Here is a 23,814-nt window from a genome sequence, read left to right on the forward strand (position 1 = left end):
TGGAGGTGTTCATAAATGTGGTAAAGGCAAGGACTCCAGTTCAGAGAGCATGGATCACACATGAACAGGAATTGTAAGCCCTGACCTGGGCTGCCGATGAGGCAGATGAGCCGCCATGGGCAGGAAAAGGAGACGGTAATTTGGAGAGAGAACTACAAACATGCGCAACGTGACTGGAGAGAAATTGCGCATGCCTAACCCGCAATGAAGGGACTCCGGCCGCCACCAGGACGCTGGTCACCGGACCCATCCTAAAAGCTCCTGCCACTAGGTAAACGCCACAGTGGTGCACTGGGTCGAGTAAATGCAACACTGAGGGTGCCACAGAACCATAAATCACACTCCCATAGTCAAGGCAGGATTGAACAAGGGTTCTGTAGATCTGCCGCAGCGTAGAGCGATCTGCACACCAGTTGAGGTTGCTCAGGCGGCAGAGGGCATTGAGGTGCTGCCAGCACTTTTGCTTAAACTGATGGAGGTGAGGAAGCCAAGTCAATCACGCATTGAAAACCAGTCCTAAGAATCGATATGTCTCCACAACAGGGAGGGGATCGTCATTAAGGTAAAGTTCTGGTTCCAGATGAACAGTACGACACTGACAGAAGTGCATAATACACAACTTTGTAGCTGAAAACTGGAAACCGTGCACTAGAGCCCATGACTGCGCCTTGTGGATGGCTTCCTGTAGGCATCGCTCAACAACACCAGTACTGGTGGAGCAGTACGAAATGTAGAAGTCATCTGCATACAGAGCCGGACTGCCCTACAGCTGCTGCTAGACCATTATTGGCCACTAAAAATAGAGATACATTCAATATGGAGCCCCGTGGGACCCCATTCTCGTGGATATGGGGGGGAACTATGGGAGGCACCAACTTGGACATGGGAAGTATGAAGTGACAGGAAATTGAGGATAAAAACTGGGAGCAGGCCTCGGAGACCCCACTCGTATAATGTAGCAAGGTTATGATGTCACCAGTCATATGCTTTTCGTAAATCAAGAAAGACAGCACCAGGTGTTGGCATCTGGAAAAGGCTGTTTGGATGGCAGACTTACGGGACACAAGATCATTAGTGGTAGACCGAACCCGGCAGAAGCCACACTGACATGGAGCCAGTAGGCCATGTGACTCCAGGACCCAACCCAACCGCCAACAAACCATACATTCCAGCAGCTTACAAAGAACGTTGGTGAGGCTGATAGCTATCCACATTAAGAGGGTTTTTACTGGGTTGTCCTTAGGGGTCTTATTTTTTGGACTTTTCTCACTGCTCCTTGGATTTCTCTGGCTGGGGGGGGGGGGGGGGGGGGGCGCTTCACTGATTCAGTCTCCAGGACTGAGTCTGATCGTGAAGCCCTACGACCAGTTGCCTTTGGGAACTTCAGCCACTGGTGGGTGTCATCTTTCCCATTAGCAGAAACCTGGGAAGGGAGTGACCCAAGAGACCCCTTCCTGGCAAGAGGAGCCGAAAAAACCTTACACTTCTCTGGATGAAAAGTGGCGACTTGTGCATTGTTACACTTAAGGCTGTTTGGACCCATTAATGGCATTCTAAGGTATGAAATGAGAGACACAATGCAGAGAGCAGAGAAAAGTGGTATCATTTACCGGAGCTAAATAGTAATACAGAGCTCTCAGAGTAATACAATAATACAGAACCTATACTAGAGCCCTACAAATAGCAGATGCTCTGGGCATCTGTCTCAGGGGAGAAGTTTTACCTCAGAGAATTACCTGGTAACTCCATCCACTGCCTAGAAGCTTGTTAAGTGCCGATGAGTTGATGGGTCAACTAAAGGACGCAAGAAATAGTGTGCCACCATGATTCCTGAAGAGCACAACTTTTTCTATTTAGAGAGAGTTTCCAATCAGATCGCTGGAGTGCTCATGGCTAGCCTCAGTAAGCTCTGACATGTCTGTTTTTCTCACTTGGAGTGCTCCTCTCAAATTTATACTTAACATGCTGCTAGTGTTCTCTACTTCCGTTAGCACCCATACCCCTGGATTCAGACACTGTTGAGCAATCAGTTGCCTCCTTAGCTTTTTCTAATGTTTAGAATTAGCCTTCAGTGTAGTAGTTAATCTGATCGCTAACAAATAGTGTTAATCAGACTCCAGAATTCCATGAGTCTCCTGCTGCAAGCGTCCTGTTGAGTCCCAGAACCAACGCCTCTCGTAGGTGTCCTGTGACAGTGTTTGGCGCTGATCCAAGGCATCATCCTGCCTTCACTGGGAATCTGTCTTTCTGCATTTGCTCCTCACTGCTTGGAAATTGCAGACTGACCTCAAACCCCTGTCTTCCCTTATCTTGTGTTGGACATGACACTCAGAGGTCATCTGAGTCATTACAAGGGTCAATACATTATTAATATGAAGATATATCCTTACAACACAATCAATGTCTTATTGATATAAATGTAAGAGCTGTCATATGTTAGTAGGTTTAAGGTGAAGAGAAGAGTAGCTGATTCTCCGTGAGGATGAGGTAAACATCAAAGAAAGTGGCATGGGATATGGAATAGGATCACATGAAATTTAATTGGGAAAATGTACATAAGGATTCCAAAACCTTTAAAAGGGCATCCTCACCGACGGTCAGCTACATGCTTATGTTCACATTAAACTTAATAACAAATGATGATACTTACATTTTGAAAGTTCCCATCCTTTCCACGTCAAGCATTCCTTCCCATATAGCCTTTACATTGAAGCCAAAGGTACTTGTTCAGGCACAGATTCTTTATGCAAAACACCACAATTCTGACTTCAGCTTCACTGGACATAATTACTCCATCATCCCAGTTCAAAAGCAGATTTCCAAGGCCATCACATTCAATCCTGGTACTGCTGATCCCTTTAAAAAACAGCTTAGGAGTATAGTTCTTGTCACTCAGTATTATCCTGGTCTTGAATGTAACAATCAGCTACTTCGACAAGGCTAAGACTTCCTAAAATCATACCCAGAGATGAGGTGCATTCTATCTGACATTCTGTCCACCACACTTAGAATAGGTTTTCGGGACCTCTCAAATCTCTGCAATATCCTAGTCAGACACTATTCTCCTTCTGCACCCATTTTCCTACCCTAATGGCTTCTATCCCAGCGACTGACCCTGCTGTAAGAATTGTCCAATGCACCCTCCTACCATCACCTATTCGAGTCCTGTGACTGACAAAACATACCCTATCAAAGGGAGAGCCACCTGTGAAACAACCCATATTATGTACGAGCAGTTATGTAAACACTGTTTGGTCTCTGAAACTGATATGACTACCACCAAGCTACCAGTTAGCATAAAAGGACATAGACAGAGGCTGTATACTGACAACACACAATATTGTGTTGCATTGCATGCTCTACAACATGACAGTCATGATCTCAGTGCCTGTTTCCCCACACATGCCATCTGGATTACTCACCAAGGCAAAAGTTTCTCAGAACTCCACAGGTAACAACTAGCATTACACCATGTCTTTGGTTCTCACTATCCACCTTGTCTTAATTTACATTAATTTCGTCGGCCTCTGTATTTCTTCAGAATTATTATTCCCTTCTTCACTGCCTTTTAGTTTTCTATATCTTTTATTTTCTGACCTGTCTATTTTTTCCCATCCTCCACAGCCACCCCATACAACACACTTAGCTTTCTGCTTTTAACAAATCTTGCATGATATTTTGTCAGTAATCTCTGTCTTGCTTATTACCCTATATTCCATCTGTAAGCTCTCAAGTTTTCAAATCTTGTCTCGTGCAGTCCCCAACAATCAGTCTTCCCTTCTCATCCCGGACAGTAAGTCTCCCATGACTTGGGGTGCTGGGTGACTTTTCTGGACTCTCCCCATTTCCTAAATCTTGCCAGTTCTTTTGCTTCACCCCTCTCTCTTTCTTCTCCTTCGACCTTTCTGGAAGGAGAAGGTGCCATTGGCTTCAAAAGCTTGCACATTTATTTAGCATTTATATATAAGTTTTCTCTCACCACTGCTTGGTGAGTAGCTTGTTTACCTATCCAATTACATTATATTTTCAAGTATTGATTATTTTCAAAGGTTAACTTTGACATGATATTTAGTCAGAATGTTTACTTTCACACTCATGTTGTACACATCACCCACTTCGTACCCACTGTGCATATCTGTCTTTGTCTGTGCTGTAAACGGCTCACTGTACACTTCAGCCACTTGCCCTGCAAGATTGTGATGCAGCACTTGTGCTCATGCTACATTTTGAACTCTGGCATACCTTCTGCAACAGATTAAGCTCTTTCGGATTGATCATTCGCTCTACAAACTCGTCTCCTCTTCTTTTTCCTCTATTCACCCTTCTTCTGAGGAAATCTATGTGCCAGTATCATTTCTGCCATAACATCTGCAACACAACTATCAACAACTTTTTGCCCATTCCCTGTAGTATCTATTAAAATAATATCATCATCTGCAGTCTTTTTGCTGCACTCAGCACTGCATCCCACACTCATTCCCACTACCTGAGACTCCACAATTCCACTTGGTATTAGAGCTGGTACTCCTTACTTACTCTCCTTAATTTCAACTATATCATTACTCTGCACCACATATAACTTCTCAATTATTTGTATTACTACACACTATACAATTATTTTAGTGTTCACACTCAAACGATCGTCCACCTTTTCACAACATTCTACGCTGCTCTTCACAGGATCGACAGATTTCACTACATCAGTGTTAGTTGGCTGTCCTGCAGGAAAAGGTATACTACCGAGAAGTCTGCTCCTTCACCTTTCAGCTTCCTCCTTCTCCCTCCTCACTTTCCCCTCTTTACATCCGACTCATAATCAACATGTTCCTCACATCCCAAGGCCTGTTTTTGATCAACCAGATATCGCTAGGTATCATGCTCTCTCTGCAACTTCTCTCTGTACTCAGAAGTTTTGAGGTAAGCTATTTCCTTCACCTCAGCATCAAGTGCTTCTGCTCTATAAGACCGCTCTGCATTGCTTGCTCAACACTGATCTACTTTGTCTCTTAAAATTCTCAGCACCTCACTGTGCTTGCCCCTAACAGTATTGAAAACTCTGCTCCCTGTGCTACTGAAATACTGAAAATGACACGATTACCTCTTATCAATTTATCAATTACATAAACACAAACGTGGGGGGGGGGGGGGGGGGGGGACCTTTAAACATACCACTTTTCCAGCTTCTCACTACCCCACTTACCCCACCATGTATTGATGAAATTGCACTCCTGCAGTAGTTGTGTTGTAACCTTCATCCATGGATGACAGCTGTAGGCACTATTGCTCCCTCCCTACCATTAAACAGTGCCACGGGCTTGAAGATCCTGCTGTGGACATTACTCTGTGGAGCGCAGAAGGCACTCAGTGAAAATTGATCTACTTCAGAAGCACCCAATTCCATTTTTTAAAATGACTTTTCACTTTGACTTTATGAACTGTAAACTACTTGATGCCAAGGTATGATAACTGTGGAGTGCAGACAGTACTTGTTAACGTAAGTGGTGGAGTGATGGACCGATGGGCCCAGTGACACACTGGTGGTCAAGAGAAATGTTTTACTCAACTTCAAATACATGTCACATTGTTAATAATGTGAGGCAGACATGGCCCCACTCTGGCAACCCCGGCCGGCATTGGCTCACAGGCAGTTGGCTTCGACTCCAGTGAAGAGACGCAAGTGTAGGCACCCTGTGATGCTGATGTTGAGCCAAGCAACGGCTGGCTGCCTGTCAGTAGGCCACAGCTTTGACACCAGTGATGCTCTCTTACTTTCGCTGTGATAGCGTTCCGCTTGTTCTGCTGTGGAATAGCCGCACCCTGTGACGCGGGCCCCAATCATGTCCACCGTAGAGGCGGGTCAAGACTGCTGTGCATGGAACATGACCTGCTGCCCTCTGGCAGGAGTTTATCAATGGCATGTCAGTGGCATTGTGACACCAAGTTCCACAAGGAGACTCAGCACACAAGGTGGCTGGCCCAGTTCAATCTCAAACCAATGATTGTAGCTGGTGGTGCCCAGTCATCTCAAGGAACATGTGTCATGGCAGTGCTGCTAGACTCCGAATGAATCTGCCCCAAAATTCACATCTATTTATATGGCTGTGAGGTGAATTTGCTGCACTATTACTGAGCCCCTGTTTAAGTAGTTCACAACATGCATCTTTCCCTGGTATGGTGATATCATACAACCTACTTCGGCTATTATCGATACTTAGTGGAAGTTTTGTCAAGCACGGCTGGTCCGTCTTCCAATCCTTTTTAACGTATGTTATCTCAACCTACATGTGACAACACTGTAGTACTGGCCCACGGTTGCTACTGCAACACTTCGCAGCATCTTCCTTACACATTTCTCTAAAACTGGATAGCGGCACTAAATAATGAATGATTTAACTGATTTGTACAGAAAGCAGTTTTGTGTTGTGTATTTACAATGGAATGATGTTAGGCCATATTTGTTTCAAGCATTGTAGTTTTAAAGCTAATTGCACTTTCAGCAGCCGTGATAGATCCCCTCGATGTGGCTTCGTATACTGTATAATAAATAATTACAATAAAGTCACAATTTGAAGTCTTCTAAACCTGAGTCTACGATAACCTCTAGGAGCCTTGTAGCATATTAGCCTCGCTATTTTCTTTTGTAATTTGAAAGCACCGGATGCGCTCTTACAGGTGCCCACAGATGATGCCATATTACTGTGGATTAATAAACAATTGAGAATGAAAATTTCAGTAGCCGATGGTCACATGCCCATTTTTAGTCTTAGTTGACGATGTGATGTTTTCAATGGTACATGCATGGGTCATCAGCTGCAGAGGCCCATTGTTAGGATCTTCGGTGCACTGTGTGTTCAGACGCACTTGTACTCTGTCCAGCATTAAGATCTGATGTTAGTTCTGCCACAGTTAGCAACTTGTCCTGTTTTACCAGTCTACCTGGCCTTCAATATCCAACATCTGCAATGAAGGGTGGCCGCCCTACCCCCCGAAGTTTGGACGTGGTTTCACCACATGTTGAAGACACTCACCACAGCATGCCTCAAACACCCGACAAGTCATGCAGTTTCTGAAATGTTTGTGTCGAGCCTCCAGGCCATCACAATCTGCCCTTCCTCAAACTTAGATAGATTGTGCACCTTCCCCATTCTACACACAGACAGCACACTCACTGATACTACATGCACTATGCGTGTGTCTGACTAGCAGTCATTCCTTGCCAGGTGATGCTACTATTGCCTGGATGGGTTTATATCGATAGTAGGTCAGTGGTCATAAGTTCTGGCTGATCAGTTTACGTGTTCTATGTTTGTTCTGTTGACACATTCAACATAACGTTTATTGTGGGTGTGTTCTATGGAACAAGTAACTCACTAACTTACTAATTAACATACATTTTCTTCATAGCGGATACCACAGCAATGACGTTATTAAAAGAAGGTGGCATTTTCCATTTATTTGTTGACTTAGCATTATACCAAGGAAGAAAAGCAAATAAATATCTCAGAAGAAATTGAAAGTATCAGTCATTTAAAAAGTTAACCTGACACACTGCTTAATGAGTAAACAGATCTTCAGAACAAAAAGTTACTTCATAGCATCAGCCACATTCAGTTAATCACCAATTAGAAATGATCTACACAATAAAAGGAAATTTAAAACTTAAACTTTAATCTCACCTTACCATAAATTTTAATATTTACTATATTTTCCATACAACTTTATTTCCATCTTATTTTTTAACTTTCCTCAACTACATACATATATTAGGTTGGTGCATATGTCCCTAGCATTTTTCCGTATATTTATTAAACGCATCAGACTTTAATCATCAATAATATATTCTTCTTCACTATTTACAACTGTTTGTCAATGCTGGTAACTTTTCAATTCCATGATTTTAGAAATCATGTAGTTTTGAGGCGAAGAACTCATACAGCTGTGTTCAGAGTGCATTTTCATCTGGAAAGGAAATCCTAAAAGGATGGTTGATAGAGAGCAGAAAAGGTGAAAATCAGAGGGTGCAAGATCAAGTCAACAAGGCGGGTGTGGAAAAACTTCCCAACCTAACTTGTGTATAATGATTTTTGACAGTCTAGCATAATGCAGGTGGGTGTTATTGTGGAGTAGCATTGCTTTACACAGTCTTCCTGCTCATTGTTCTTGTACTGCATCTGTAAGACATCTCAGTTGTAAACAATAAATATAATAGTAATGGCAAAACCTCAGAGAAGCAATTCACTGTACACCACACCGACGTCGTTCCACCAGATGCATAACATTATCTTTTGTGGATGCACACAGATCTTTGTACAGGGAGTCGGTCCTTTGGAGTGAACCATTCCTTTATTTTCCATATGTTAACATAAAGGCACTATTTCTCATCACCAGTAATGATACAGAATAGGAATGGTCAGCATTGTTCATGAGCCAATTGACGATGAGCAAGCAGAGATGCACATATGGCCACCTGCTGACTTTTGTGATTGTGGCTTAGAGCATGCAGTGTCCATACACCCGATTTTTGAACCTTGCCCATTGCATGCAAATGTGGTGTGCATGCATGGTGGAATGATCACAGTCATCAAATTTGCCAGTTCTCAAGAACACTGATGTGGATCATTGTGGATTAATACATATAAACTATCTTCATCAAACCCAGGTCTTCCTGAACATGGAGAGTAACTAATGTCAAAATGATCCTCTTTAAAATGAGAAAGCCACGTTATGGCTGTGCTCTGTCCATTGGGATTATGCTCATCAAAATATTACAACTGATAAACAAACCCATAACAGCCAGAATACCAACACACAAAACAACAGCACTATGAACTTCTGCACCAACCTAATATATACAGTCATAGTATTTGAAATTATTATTCCACTTTACCCTTCGATAAATAATATCTTCACAAATACCAAGCTGTCAAATCCAAAAGACAGCATTTGTGAACCAAAATGAATAGAGAAACATTGTTTTCTATTGCAGGTGTATGTGTGTGTATTCGCAGCATTACATTTCTATTTGTGGAGATAATATAACTTACTCTCTTTTTAACAGGGTACTTGTGAATGACTTAAGGCCGAAATTGTGCAATAGTGTACAAATAAACTGAAATTCCAGATCTGAGTGTGGCATGGCCTCATCTGAGAAAGATATGGAAAGAGACGATAATTTCTAGCAATTTCATGTTGTAGCCAATAATGTCTGTTATGTTACATCAGAGCTGAATTTAATCATTTGAAAATTTAGTTTATGAAAAACAAAGGCACTGCCATCAGAAGCAGTCAACTATGTACAAACTGAGTGCTTGCAATCTATCTTCAGTTTAATAAAAAGATCTGAGAATTCAACAGGATCATATCATAGAACCACCATTGTTGATGTGGCAGGCAGTTGTTTGTTAGCAGTTTAGAAACACGTGCCTCACACTCATTGCTCTTTAAAGACCCAATACTGCCTGAAATATTCATTCCCAACTGTTGGTTATGTATCTCAAAACACTTGGTTTAAGGTCCTCTTCCATTTACACATTTTTTGTCCAAAAGTTGGGAACAAACTATAGTGCAGCAGCTTTATAATAGATGCGTTCAGCTGATGTCAGTTTCACTATCCTGTGTTCTTGCAAAATTTGGAATTCCATTTTTTAAAGTTTTGTATACTGAGATAAAAAGTTTTGTATGTTGAGATAACAGCCACATCATAGGCACTAACAACAAAGATATACAATATTCATTCAGAAATAAAATGTACATGTGTTCTCAGTGTATGACATCCTGTATCTTCAGTCTTAGTTGTTCTGTATTCTCACATATCTGTACTGGAGTATGAATGTTACTTACCTCAGACATAATGACACATTCCTCAATCAGATATCTTCAAATGTTATAACAAAAGTTTCTAGAGAAGTAAACTTTGTAAATCTGGAACAAAAAGAAAAGAAAATTAAAAATATAATATAAGCTAAATGATATTAAGCAAAAAACTTGCAAGCTATAAGGGACAGTCAAACTCAGCAGTAATCTCTGCATGTACTGAAGCCAATACTGTGAACGGAATTGAATAAGATAAATAGGTGAAAGATGGCAAATGTCATTTGGCAAAAACTTTAATTAATATAGACGATAGTATCCTGTAATAAGTAGATAATGTAGACAACATGTAAGAAGTGTGGTGTGAGTCACTGATTAATAAAGTCATTCCATCTCTAACCATTTCATCACTGTGATCCTACCTAGACTTTGAGATGGTTTCTTATACTAGGTCCTTCAAAGACATATAGGATTTGTTATGTTAATGGCAAGACTTCTAGCTCACAGATGTAAGTCTCAAAACTGTTCTTGTTAAGTGTGGAACTAACATTTCAGTAACATTTCATCTCTCTCTTTTCTCTCTGTTATTGAGTGAGGTTACTGTTAGGATGAGCGTGTAAGTAAAAGAACCGAATGGAACGAACACACAGACTCAGTCACACATAATGCAGATGGCAGTTTCAAGAATCAGTATTAAATGAGGAAGCGATGAATATACTGCAGCCTCCTACATATCACTCCAATAGGTGTCATGAAGACAAGACTAGAATAATTACAGTAATGCAGTGAGGCATTCTCCCCTCACTACCAATGTGAATGGAATGGCTGAACTCCCTATTACAATGCCATCTGTCATCTTCTGCATAGTGATATGGATGTAGATTGTAAAGCATTGACTTCCATTACAGCACCTTCTTTTGCTCGAGAACTTACTGGAATTTTTTCCATCTCCTCTTTTATATTTTAGTCCAGCTCCTGTTTTCTGCATTTTCCATTACAGCGATTTAGCCTGGGTAATAAAAGTAAGAATATAACACCACAATTTTACATCAAGAAATGACAACAGGTAAATAATGACACTGTAAAAGCCAGGGAATATCACAGCAGGAGAGAATGGTTCAGTAAAAAATCTTCACCAGAAAGATGAAATAAGGCTGAACATGTAACTGCAAAGTTGAAAAGCCAGAAAATTGTAGCAAAATTCAGGGAGACCTACAGAGAACGGACATCTCCTGGAAGACACAAACAGTTGAGCCTCAATGTACATAAGTGTAATGTGTAACAAGAAACAAAGAGGCAGAAAGACTTATTATCATTATTATTTGAATACACTATTGGCCATAAATAAATGGAAATAATAACAACCATAAAATATCTAGGCAACTGTGAAGAGCAGTCTACGATGGAATGACCACATAAAGCAAACTGTAGGAAAAATTTGTGCCAGATTGAGATTTGCTGGGAGAACCATAGGGAACTGTAGTTCAGTTGCAAAAGAAGTGGCTTATAAAAAGACTCATTCAACCATTTCTTGAATGTTGCTCATCTGGTAGGAACTGTTACCAGGTATGATTAATATATATATATATATATATATATATATATATATGAGAGAGAGAGAGAGAGAGAGAGAGAGAGAGAGAGAGGGGGGGGGGGGGGGGGGAGGGGGAGATGGAACATCCAACTCTGTGCATCACTGAGGACATTATGTTAAAATTCTAAGAGTACACTTTACAAGGAGAGCCACACAACATATTACTCCATCTGATTTAATTGGATAGATAAAAAAATTTACTCACCAAGTGGTGGCAAAACCCATACATAAAAGGAGGTTGCAAATAGACAAGCTTTCAGAACCAGTGGCTCCTTCTTCAGCCAGAAGGGTTGAAGGGTTTAAGGGGAAGGAAGATGGATGAAGGAAAAAGACTGGAGAGGTCTAGCAAAATGGATAGATTTTGGGAAAGTCACCCAGAACATTGGTTCAGGGGAGACTTACCTTCTCATCCCATGCAGTAAGTCTCCCATGACCCACGGTACTGGGTGACTTTCCCAAAATCTCCCTCTTTATCTAGACTTCTCCAGCCCTTTTCCTTCACTCCTCTTCCCTCCCCTTCAACCCTTCTGGCTGAAGAAGCCACTGGCTCCAAAAGCTTGCCTTATTACAACCTCCTTTTATGTGCGTGTTCTGCTGCCGCTTGGTGAGTAGATTTTTTTATCCATCCAATTAAATTATTCTGTCAAAAATTGATTGTTTTTGTTGTTATATTACTTCATCTGACACATGATTTGCAAATGGACCACAATGGGGAAACTCAGAGAAATTAAATTTCATGCAGATGATTATCTACAGTCCTTCTTCATGTGAATCATTCGTGAATGGGAGAGGGAAGAGGAAAATAGTGTACTCTGTGTTGCACACCATCATGTTGCTTGCATAGCATGAACGTAGATATAAGGATCTAATAGCCCATATGTGCATGGCAATTTGCTATCTCAATAGTAAAAGAGAGAGAGAGAGAGAGAGAGAGAGAGAGAGAGAGAGAGAGAGAGCAGAGGAGGAGGGAGAAGGGGGGGGGGGGGAGGAGAGTCATTAGCATCCATATCCATATCCTCTCTCTCTCTCTCTCTCTCTCTCTCTCTCTCTCTCTCTCTCTCTCTTTCTTCCTTTTTTACACACACGTCAAGTTCTGTAGGACCAAATTAAGGAGCAGATCTTCAAGGGCATGGAATATGTCAGTACATGAAATTACACAATAAAAGTAATAACAGATAAAAATAAAATGTTTATGAACACAAAAAAAGTCAATCCACAATACAACAAGAATCAGCTTAAGTTTTTAAGGAACTCATCAACAGTATATATATATATATATATATATATATATATATATATATATATATATAGAGGGAAACATTCCACGCGGGAAAAATATATTTAAAAACAAAGATGATGTGACTTACCATACGAAAGCGCTGGCAGATCGATAGAAACACAAACAAACACACACATACACACAAAATTCAAGCTTTCACAACCAACTGTTGCTTCATCAGGAAAGAGGGAAGGGGAGGGAAAGACGAGAGGTGGGTTTTAAGGGAGAGGGTAAGGAATCATTCCAATCCCGGGAGCGGAAAGACTTACCTTAGGGGAAAAAAAAGGACAGGTATACACTCGCGCGCGCACACACACACACACACACACACACACACACACACACACACATATACATACCCATCCGCACATACACAGACACAAGCAGACATGCCTTTAAATATGTATGCTTGTGTCTGTATATGTGTGGATGGATATATGTGTGTGTGTGTGTGTGCGCACGAGTGTATACCTGTCCTTTTTCCCCCTAAGGTAAGTCTTTCCGCTCCCGGGATTGGAATGGCTCCTTACCCTCTCCCTTAAAACCCACATCCTTTCATCTTTCCCTCTTTCCTGACGAAGCAACCGTTGGTTGCAAAAGCTTGAAATTTTGTGTGTGTGTTTGAGTGTTTTTTATTGCACCTATAGTAGACTAATTTTCATGTCGAACCATCACTCACTTCAGATACTGTTTGAATAGTAAAAATGGCAGCATTAAGTCTTTGAATAAGATCCTGAACATGCGCATTCCACGAGAGTTTACTATCTATCTTAACATCTAGATATTTGAATTGTTCAGCTTCAATGCTCATATGCCCAATCTGTGAAATTAAAATGTCAGGTTTTGTTGAAAATCAGAGGGTGCAAGATCAAGTCAACAAGGCGGGTGTGGAAAAACTTCCCAACCTAACTTGTGTATAATGATTTTTGACAGTCTAGCATAATGCAGGTGGGTGTTATTGTGGAGTAGCATTGCTTTACACAGTCTTCCTGCTCATTGTTCTTGTGTGTTAGAAACTGTAAAAACTGAGTCTTACTATGATTTAGCATTAATTTATTTTCTACAAGCCATGAACTTAGATCATGAACTGCACTATTTGAAACCGAACCAATGTTTTACACAACATCCTTTACTACCAAGCTAGTGTCATCAGCAAACAGAAATATTTTAGAGTTACTCGTAATACTAGAGGGCACATCATTTATATAGATAAGGAACAGGAGTGGCCCTGACACTGATCCCTAGGGCGCCTCCCACTTGACTGTACCCCACATCAGCCATTCTCAACATTGTGAATAATAACCTTTTTCTGCCTGTCGCTACTCCCCATATTCCGTAATGGTCCCACTTCTGGAGCAATATTTTGTGATCAACACAATTAAACGTCTTAGTTAAATCAAAAAATATGCCTAGTGTTTGAAACCTTTTGGTTAACCCATCCAGTACCTCACACAGAGAAGAGAATATAGCATTTTCAGTTGTTAAACGACTTCTACAGCCAAACTGTACATTTGACAGCAAATCGTGCGATATAAAATGATCAATGATCCTGACATACACAGCCTTTTCAATAATTTTAGCAAACACTGATGGCATAGAAATAGGTCTAAAATTATCTACATTATCCCATTATCCCTTTTTATAAAGTGGCTTTACTACTGAGTACTTTAATCGTTCAGGAAACTGACCATTCCTAAAGGAAAAATTACAAATATGGCTAAATACAGGGACAGCATGTGCAGCACAGTACTTTTAATATTCTTCTAGGTACTCCATCATAACCATGAGAGTCCTTAGTCTTCAGTGATTTAATTATTGATTCACTCTGCCCCTTGTCTGTATCGCAGAGGAGTATTTTAGACATCAATCTTGGAAAGGCCTTTGCCAAGAAAGTTATATGATTAGCTGTAGCAACTAAATTTTTATTTAATTCACCAGCAATGCCCAGAAAATGATTGTTAAATACTGTACATATATCTGATTTATCAGTAACAGAAATATTTTTACTATGAACTGACTTTATATCATCTACCTTGTGCAGCTGACCAGACACTTCCTTCACAAATGACCATATGGTTTTAATTATATCCTCTGAATTAGCTATTCTATTTGCATACCACATACTCTTGGCCTTCCTAATAACATTTTTAAGCACCTTACAGTACTGTTTGTAATGGGCTACTGTAGCTTGATTGTGACTGCTTCTAACATTTTGATATAATTCCCGCTTTGTTCTACGTGATATCCTTATCCCACTTGTCAGCCACCCTGGCTCCCTGCTACTGCTAGTACCCAGTTTAGAATGTTCTAATGGAAAGCAACTCTCAAAGAGCAGAGAAATGTGTTAAGGAAAGCATTATATTTATCATCTATGTTATCAGCGCTATAAACGTCCTACCACTCTTGTTCCTTGAAAAGGTTTAAAAAACACTCTATTGCTGCTGGATTAACTTTCCTACATAGTTTGTAATTATATATGACATTTGTTTGAGTACAAAACCTTTTAGTATTAAAATTTGTGCATTACGATCTGAGGGCCATTCACCCTTTTACTAACAGAATGCCAATCTAGTAATGAAGAATCAATAAAAATATTGCCTATGCCTGTGCTACTGTTCCCCTGCACCCTAAATGGAAAAAACACAATCTGCATCAGACATGAATTTATGAGGTCCACCAACATCCTTTTCCTTGCACCATCGTATGCAAAATTTATATTGAAGTCACCACATATAACTAATTTCTGGTACTTCCTACAAAGTGAATCAAGAACCCCATCTAGCTTGAGCAGAAATGCTGTGATGTCAAAGTTAGGGGACCTTTAAACAACAACAACAACAACTAGAAGTTTAATCATTCCATGTAGGCTTTCACGGCCGGCGTCTTTATGAGTAAACTCTTCCGGGCTAAGTTGCCGTGGTCGATCTGTAGAACTTCTTCTCCCTGACGTTTCGTTCTCAACTACGGAGAACATCTTCCGAGGTGAGTCGACGACTGGCTGCTAGGAGCTGGGGCCGCCGCTTGTATAGAGATCATAGGGGGCGCCACCACACGTCACATGGCGTCGATGTGCAGCTATCTCTGGCTATCGTCTGTTCTCTCGATTGCAGGCAATCGATTGTCACGTGATTGATGCAACGTCGACTGCCATATCTTATCCAATTTTAATCCTTCTTCTTTACGATTAAAATTGTATTGATGTTTGTGGATTTCAATTGCCTCTCTATACATACATGTATAATAGTGCGACGTCCTCGCTAGCACGCTTGTTTCACCAAATTTTATGTCGTGATCTCCATCCTTAAAAACATGTTCCGCTACTGCCGATTTGTCGATATGTCCCAAGCGACAGTTTCTTTTGTGCTCCGTCAACCGTGTATTGATGCTTCTTTTTGTAGTTCCTATGTAAACCCTGCCGCAACTACACGGAATTTTATATACCCCTGGGGTGGCTAGGGGGTGACGAGCATCTTTTGTTGATCTTAGGCATTCACTAATTTTCTTAGTAGGTCTAAAAATGGTCTCTACCTGAAACTCGGCTAGTACTTTTCCAATGCGATCCGTGATATTATGGATGAACGGAAGAAATACTTTTCCAGCTGATGGTTGTTGCTGTCTCCTATTTTTAGGCATTTTTCTATTTGGGTGAAGTGCTCGACTAATCTCGTTTTTTGTATAACCATTTTTCGCAAAGGCCATTCGTAAATGATTTAGTTCTTCTTGTAAGTAGCCTGGTTCACAAATATTATTGGCCCTATCCACTAGTGTTTTTATGACCTCCCTCTTTTGCCTAGGGTGGTGGTTTGAGTTCTTATGGAGGTAGTGATCGGTATGTGTACCTTTCCTGTAGACCTTATGGCCTAAGGTCCCATCCGCCCGTTTGATAACTGATACATCCAAGAAGTTAAGTTGTCCATTCTTCTCCTTCTCCATAGTAAATTTAATCTTTGGGTTGATGCTATTTAAGTGTACCAGAAAATCATTCAAGTCTTCTTCCTCATGATTCCATATTACAAAGGTATCATCCACATACCGATACCACTTCGAGGGGCTTTTTTTGGCCGACTGCAATGCTTGATGTTCAAAATATTCCATCAATAAATTCGCAATTGCGGGACATAGGGGGCTTCCCATGGCTACCCCATCGATCTGTTCATAAAATTCACCATTGTACTGAAAATAGGTTGAGGATAGACAGTGTTGGAACAAGGCTACTATATCAGTAGGGAACATATTGGCTATATGGGAGAGAGCTTCATCAACTGGAACCATCGTGAACAAAGACACTATATCAAAACTGACAAGTATGTCATTAGGACCGACAGTAATTTCCCTCAATTTCTCAATGAAGTGTAGAGAGTTTTTAATATGACTCTCAGTTTTGCCTATGTGAGGTTGTAACAAAGAGGCAAGGTGTCTGGCTAGTTCTTGGGTAGGAGCTCCAATTGCGCTGACTATTGGTCTCAAAGGAACATCAGGTTTATGTATCTTTGGTAATCCATATAATCTCAAGAAGATCAGTGATCTCCTGGAACCCAGCACATACAAGAAGTTGAAAAAGGATCCCACAACAAATGTGCTGAATGCCACCAAGCGTCTGATAAAACAGTCTTCAATTCCTACAGAAGTTAAAAAGTATCTTTGTGAAACGGAGGTTTACCTATCAATTGACTTCAATCTAAAAAAGGTGTAGCTCTAACACCAACTGTATATGCCATCAACAAAAAGAAACTTCAGAGATATGCAACAAGCCAAAATATGTGACTTAAATGATGACAAACTACTGAATAGTAATCAACAAGGTTTTTGAACAGGTAGAAGTACAGAAACAGCAATAATAGATTACACGTAAGAAATAACTAGAAACCTAAATAACAGCAATAGTGTCATAGGAGTTAATTTAGACCTTTCTAAAGCTTTCGATACTGTTAGTCATGAAATTCTTTTACATAAGTTGGAAGCAATGGGGATGAAAGGGATAGAAAACATGTGGTTTCAGACATATTTGCAAAACAGATCACAGGATGTAGAATTCACTTCAGCTCATTCTGACCATTAAATCAGATTAGTATCTGATGCAAAGAAAGTTGAAATAAGTGCAGGAAAAGGTGGTTGTTGGACCCCCTTCTGTTCCTTATTTATATAAATGACATGCAAGCCTCAGAAACTGCTGCTAAGATCTTATTGTTTGCAGATGACACTGCTGATAGAATAAGGAATGTTAAGGAATCTCTGTATACAACAATTGAGCAAGTCCTTAAATCCTTGCACAGTTTAATGACAACGGACTGACCCTTAATGAGAACAAAAGAAATTAAATTCCATTAGGACAAAATGAACCAAAACCAAGATCCCCAGCTGGTAGTGGACAGAAATGAGTTAGAAACGGTACAATGCACAAAACTTTTAGAATGTATGTTGATCAAAACTTAACCTGGGAAGACCATGTAACAAAACTATCCCCATACTCTGTTCTGTAAATTTCACTCTGAGTATCATGTCCAAAGTTTACTCCACAGAAGGTGCTCCACTGGCTTATTTTCGTTACTTCCAGCCCATTGTAGCTTATGGAATGGTATCTTGGGGTAAAACTAAAAGTCCAGTTAATGAATTTTTTTACATTACAGAAAAGGGCTATCCCAGTGTGGTTACATGGCTCTATAAGTGCTCACTCAAGCACCCATTTAAAAAGCTGTGTGCGCTTACAGCATACATATAGAAATCTGTGTTGATGGCAAGGGCTAATCTTGGAAGCTGAAAACTAATAGCGAATACCATAGCTATAAGACTCACAACTGTGGATCTCTCCATGCAGAATGAGCTAAGACAGCTTGTACACAAAGACGTGTGGACTACTTTGGTGTCATTTTTATAAGGCACTGTCAACATATATAAAGAGGTTAGAACAGGAAACAGCTTTTGGAGAGGTTTTAAAATAATTTCTTGTTAAGAAGTGTTTCTACTGTGTAAATGAATATGTTAGCTTACAATCAAACAATAGAAAATCCAGGATTGATTGCAACAATACCAGAGAAGGAAAGTTGCTACTCACCATATAGCGGAGATGCTGGGTCGCGATAGGCACAACTAAAATTGTGTGAATCTTTTTGTTGTGCCTATCGCGACTCAGCATCTCCGCTATATGGTGAGTAGCAACTTTCCTTCTCTGATATGTAAGATTACAGTAATACTAGGCTCTCATTTATTGTTGAGAACTTTTTGAACTGTTAACAAATGTACCAACTATGTCATGCGTGTCTTTGCACAAGAGTACATCTGCTACAGGTTTCCTGTTTTCTCTGTTACAGAAGCAGTGCACTACACTTCCTAAGAAAAGGATCTTCTGCAAGATCAGCGGTGATAGATACAGCATTGGCAGATATTTGTGTGTTTATACTTTTCAGCAATATTATACAATGTGTTATTTGGTTTATATCCCCCCCCCCCCCCGAAGAGCAATGTAACAGAAGTTTCATGTTCTAGTTATATCACTGATTATATTTCTTGTGCATGTTATAATCTCCTTTTCTTTCCAAATCAAATGCCAGATGTGGTGGCTAGACCAATGTTAATGCATTTGACTCTCATTTGGCACGAGTGGGGTTTATAATCTCTCTGGCCATCCTGACCAGGGTTATCTACATCTATACCCTGCAAACCAAGGCAAAGTGTTATGTCCCATTGTACCAGTTGTTAGGGTTTCTTCCTGTTCCATTCACGTTTGGAGCACAGGAAGAATGATTGTTTGAAGCCTCTGTGCGTGCAATAATTATTCTCCTTGTGATCCCCACGTGAGCAATACATAGGGGATATCAGTACATTCCTAAAGTCACCCTTTAAAGCTGGTTCTCGAAACTTTGTTAATAGACTTTCTCGGAAGAGTTTATCTCTGTCTTCACGAGCCATTCAGTTTAGTTCCTTCAGTATTTCTGTGACACTCTCCCACTGATTAAACAAACCTGTGCCCATGCTGCTTTTCTCTGCTATGTTCAATATCTCCCATTAGTACTATTTGGTATGGGTCCCACATACTTGAGTAATATTCTAGGATGGGTCAAACGAGTGATTTGTAAGCAATCTCTTTTGTAGAATGATTGCATTTTCCCAATATTCTACCAACTCTGTCTATGTGATCATCCCATTTCATATTCCCACATAGTGTTACACCCAGGTATTTGTATGAGACAGCCGATTACAACAGTGACTCATTAGTCATGGGATACTATGGTTCTTCATTTTGTGAAGTGCACAATTTTACATTTCTGAACATTTAAAGCAAGTTGCCAATCTTTTGCACCACTTTGAAATCTTATCAAGATGTGACTGAATATTTATGCACCTTCTTTCATATATTACTTCATTACAGATAACTAAATCATCTGCAAAAAGCCTGATTTTACTGTTGATATTGTCTGCAAGGTCATTAATATACAGCATGAACAGCAAGGGTCCCAACATACTTCCCTGGGGTACATCCGAAGTTATTTCTACATATGAGGAAGACTCGCTACCCAAGATAACAGCCAAAAAGTCTTCAATCCAGTCACAAATTTCATTCAATACCCCATACGATTGAGCTTTAGACAATAAGTTTAGATGTGCTACTGAGTCAAATGCTTTTCGGTAATCGATAAATTCTGCATCTATGTGATTGCCTTGATCCACCGTCATGTGGGAGAAATGCAAATGATGGTTCAAATGACTCTAAGCACTATGGGACTTAACATCTGAGGTCATCAGTACCCTAGACTTAGAACTACTTAAACCTAAGTAACAGAAGGACATCACACACATCCATGCCCGAGGCAGGATTTGAACCTGCGACCGTCGCAGCAGTGTGGTTCCAGACTGAAGTGCCTAGAACCGCTCGGCCACAGCAGCTGGCAAGAAATGCAAGTTAGGTTTCACATGATCGACGTTCTCGGAACCCATGCTGGTTGGCATTGAGGAGGTCATTCTGTTCAAGACATCTCATTCGTCTGAGCTCAGAATATGTACAAAGATCCTACAACAAATCAATGTCAAGGATATTGGACAGTAGTTTTGTGGATCACTTCTACTATCCTTCTTGTAGACGAATGTGACCTGTGCCTTTTTCCAAGAACTGGGCACGATTTTATGTTCAATGGCTCTACATTAGATTGTAGTTAGAAAAGGGGTTAACTCAGCCGCAAATTCAGTATCGAATCTGACAGGAATTCCATTGGGCCCTGGAGCTTTGTTCAGTTTTAATGATTTCAGCTGTTTCTCAACACCACTGACACTAATATCTATTTCATTCATCTTTCAGTGGCAAACTGGGTTAAATTGGGGAAATTCTCCTGGGATTTCCTTTGTGAAGGAACATTTGAAAATGGAGTTAAGCATTTCACAGCTTTTGTTTTACTACCTTCAATTTCAGTTCCTGTCCCATTTACTAGGGACTGGACACAAATTTTGGTGCCACTAACAGCCTTTACACATGACCAGAATTTCTTTGAGTTCCTAGAAAGATCATTTGACTCTATTCTGCTATGGTAGTCATTGAAGGCATCACACATTGCTCTCTTGACAGCCAAACTCATTTCACTCAGCATCTCTCTTATATATGACCCTACACTTTATTTTAAATCTATTATGAAGTACTCTCTGTTTCTTTAGAAGTTTCTTTACATTATATTCCATTATGGACTGTTCTGCTGGGTACTTATCCATCCAGTGCGTGGTCAATTATTCTTTTAAACTTGAGTCCTAGTTTATCTAAATGCTCCTGCCCTGTGTTGAAAGTTTCAGGTTCCTCATTGAGATACAGCACTGCTGATTTTTTTATCTAAATTATTGAACATATATATCTTTCTGCTTGTTTTAGTTGTCCTTTGGCAATCACTGTTGCCACAACCACAACATGGTCACTGATACCAATTTCAATGTGCTCGTCCTCGAAGAGGTCAGGTCTGTTTGCTGCATTAGAGCCAATATGTTTCGATCTAGAGAGGGATTCCTAAGTATCTGTTCTAGGTAGTTTTCAGGAAAGGCATTTAGTACTGATTCACAAGATGTCATATCATGCCCTCAAGTAACAAAACTGTAATTTTACTTACTTACAAGTGAACTGAGGTCTTCTCTAAAGTATTCGGTTACATCAGGAAATGAGTCTGGTGGGCGATAGAAGGATCCAGTTATCATTTTATGCCCAGCCCTGATACTGCGTTGTGCTCAGACGACCTCACATGCAGCTTCAGTTTCTATCTCTGTGGATTTGAGTTTGACAAATACACTACTTCCATTTCTCATTTGCATATCCTTTTGAAGTACACTAAAATTCTCCCCAAAAATATCTTTCTTTCGATCTTACAATGATACTTCTGGGTTTCCTACAGCTATCGTTAAGTGGATTGGATGAAGAGTTGTCAAACATAAAAAGCCCTTGCATGCACCTCATACAAAGTCAGTTACCTCAGTAGCAGCCTCTGATGTGTAGTGTGCACCTGACCCATTTAGGGGGGACCCTACAGTTCACAACCCTATGGCCCAAGTCCAGGAAGTTGCAGCCTACCTTGTCACAGAACCTCCAGAGTCTCTGATTCAGTCCAGGGGAACCAAAGGGCCATAATTAGTTCTGGGGACAATGCTACAAATTGCGAGCTTCATTGAACTCCCCGAGCAAGGTTGGTCTTCTCAACCTTCTCTACCAGTTGCTGGTATGATCCAAGTATGACCTGGAGCACAACAGGCATAATCTGTCCCAACGTGTGCCACAATCTGCAGTTGGTTGCAACCTGTTCCCTCAACGTCTTCTGGAATATAGTCTCTTCAACATGTTGAATGAGGCCTCCAGGCATACACACTGAGTACACCTGGTGTCCATTTCGATTCCCTGCTGCCATTTCCCTAAGGGGTACCATCATTTGCCATACATTTAAAATGCTGACAATTAATAGACACTATCCTTTTGCGTTTGCCTCCTCTTGACACTGGACAAAACAGGTTTCCCCCAAACAGCCCACTGGCTAAGTTTCAGTGTGTGTGTGTGTGTGTGTGTGTGTGTGTGTGTGTGTGTGTGTGTGTGTGTGTGTGTGTGTGTGAGAGAGAGAGAGAGAGAGAGAGAGAGAGAGAGAGAGAGAGAGAGAGAGAGAGACACAAACTTGTTGGTTAGAGATATCAGTACAACACCTTGAGTACTCCCTGGTCCCTGTCCACCCCGTACAGGATGCCTAGATCTACCATTGACACACCACTCACAGTAAAATGGACAAGTAATGACAGATCCTGTACTTTCTGGAGAGGAAACAGGATCCACAGGAGAGGATAGGTCTTGGGGCACCTCTGGTACTGGTGTCACAGGTACAAGTCTCTCAGGAGTTCTTCCAACACACCGATTCGTAACAGCTGCCAATTGTTTGACAGCAGCCAGGTGATTTCCAGCTGCTTATAAATGTTAACCAATTCATCCTGTGTTCAAGGACAGCATTCACAGTGAGGCTGCATTTTGGCTGGTGCCACGTATAACAAGGCAGTGGAAAAAAAAACTTTACATTAAGCTCACTCAGTGCTTTTTTTCTAAAAATAAAGTTTGAGGGTACCCCGACATTGGATATAATGAAGCGAAAATTACTTATAAATAAAGCATAGGACATCACCCATCTGCTTTTAGCCATGACGTCATCAACATGTCACTACAAAAGAAATAAAAAAAGGTATCAGACTCTTCAGTTGACTTTACTATAGCAGGAGAACAAGTAAAATAGTTTTTTAGTTTTCTGCTCATCTCTCACCTCCAACTTAACTTAAAAGTTGCAACGAAAGACAGGACACACTGTAAAACTTCGCACAACCGACAAGAACGGAACAGCAAACACAAACGAATAAAGAACAACAAAACAAAGATGGCAATGAATTGCGAAGGATCATGGTAGTGGGACCGTAGAGACACCTATCGGTAGCTCGGCGTTTGAGCGTACGCTTATCCGTTTAGCACTACCATCGCCCACTATTAGCGGGCGAGGGCACTACATGCTTGTCGAACTGGCTGCCAGCGATTCAGTAGTCGAGAACGGTTGCCGCAGCTTCGAAATGCTTCAAGTTCAAACAGTCAATGACATCGCTTTTCCCACCAAAAGCTGCACTGGTATCGTTCCTATTGCAATTACCA

At 40.7% G+C, this 23,814-nt stretch overlaps 1 protein-coding gene across 4 annotated transcripts in view; it reads right to left on the minus strand.

Moving 5' to 3' along the window:
- Nucleotides 1-23,814, minus strand: part of LOC126484355 (zinc finger protein 532-like) — a 76,067-nt gene that overhangs the window by 26,309 nt on the left and 25,944 nt on the right. The window contains exons 2-3 of one of the 4 annotated variants that reach the window (XM_050107822.1): nt 10,744-10,819; nt 9,841-9,921 (exon numbers count right to left, since the gene is read on the minus strand). In XM_050107822.1, coding sequence (XP_049963779.1) covers nt 9,841-9,849 — 9 coding nt within the window. In that variant the 5' untranslated portion in view covers nt 9,850-9,921; nt 10,744-10,819. Of the gene's footprint in view, nt 1-9,840; nt 9,922-10,743; nt 10,820-23,302; nt 23,322-23,437; nt 23,706-23,814 lie in introns of those variants that run through there. The other 3 variants (XM_050107823.1, XM_050107824.1, XM_050107820.1) reach the window with 3 other exon arrangements.

Source organism: Schistocerca serialis, chromosome 6 (assembly GCF_023864345.2).
Source record: "Schistocerca serialis cubense isolate TAMUIC-IGC-003099 chromosome 6, iqSchSeri2.2, whole genome shotgun sequence".
In the NCBI taxonomy this organism is placed as follows: domain Eukaryota; kingdom Metazoa; phylum Arthropoda; class Insecta; order Orthoptera; family Acrididae; genus Schistocerca; species Schistocerca serialis.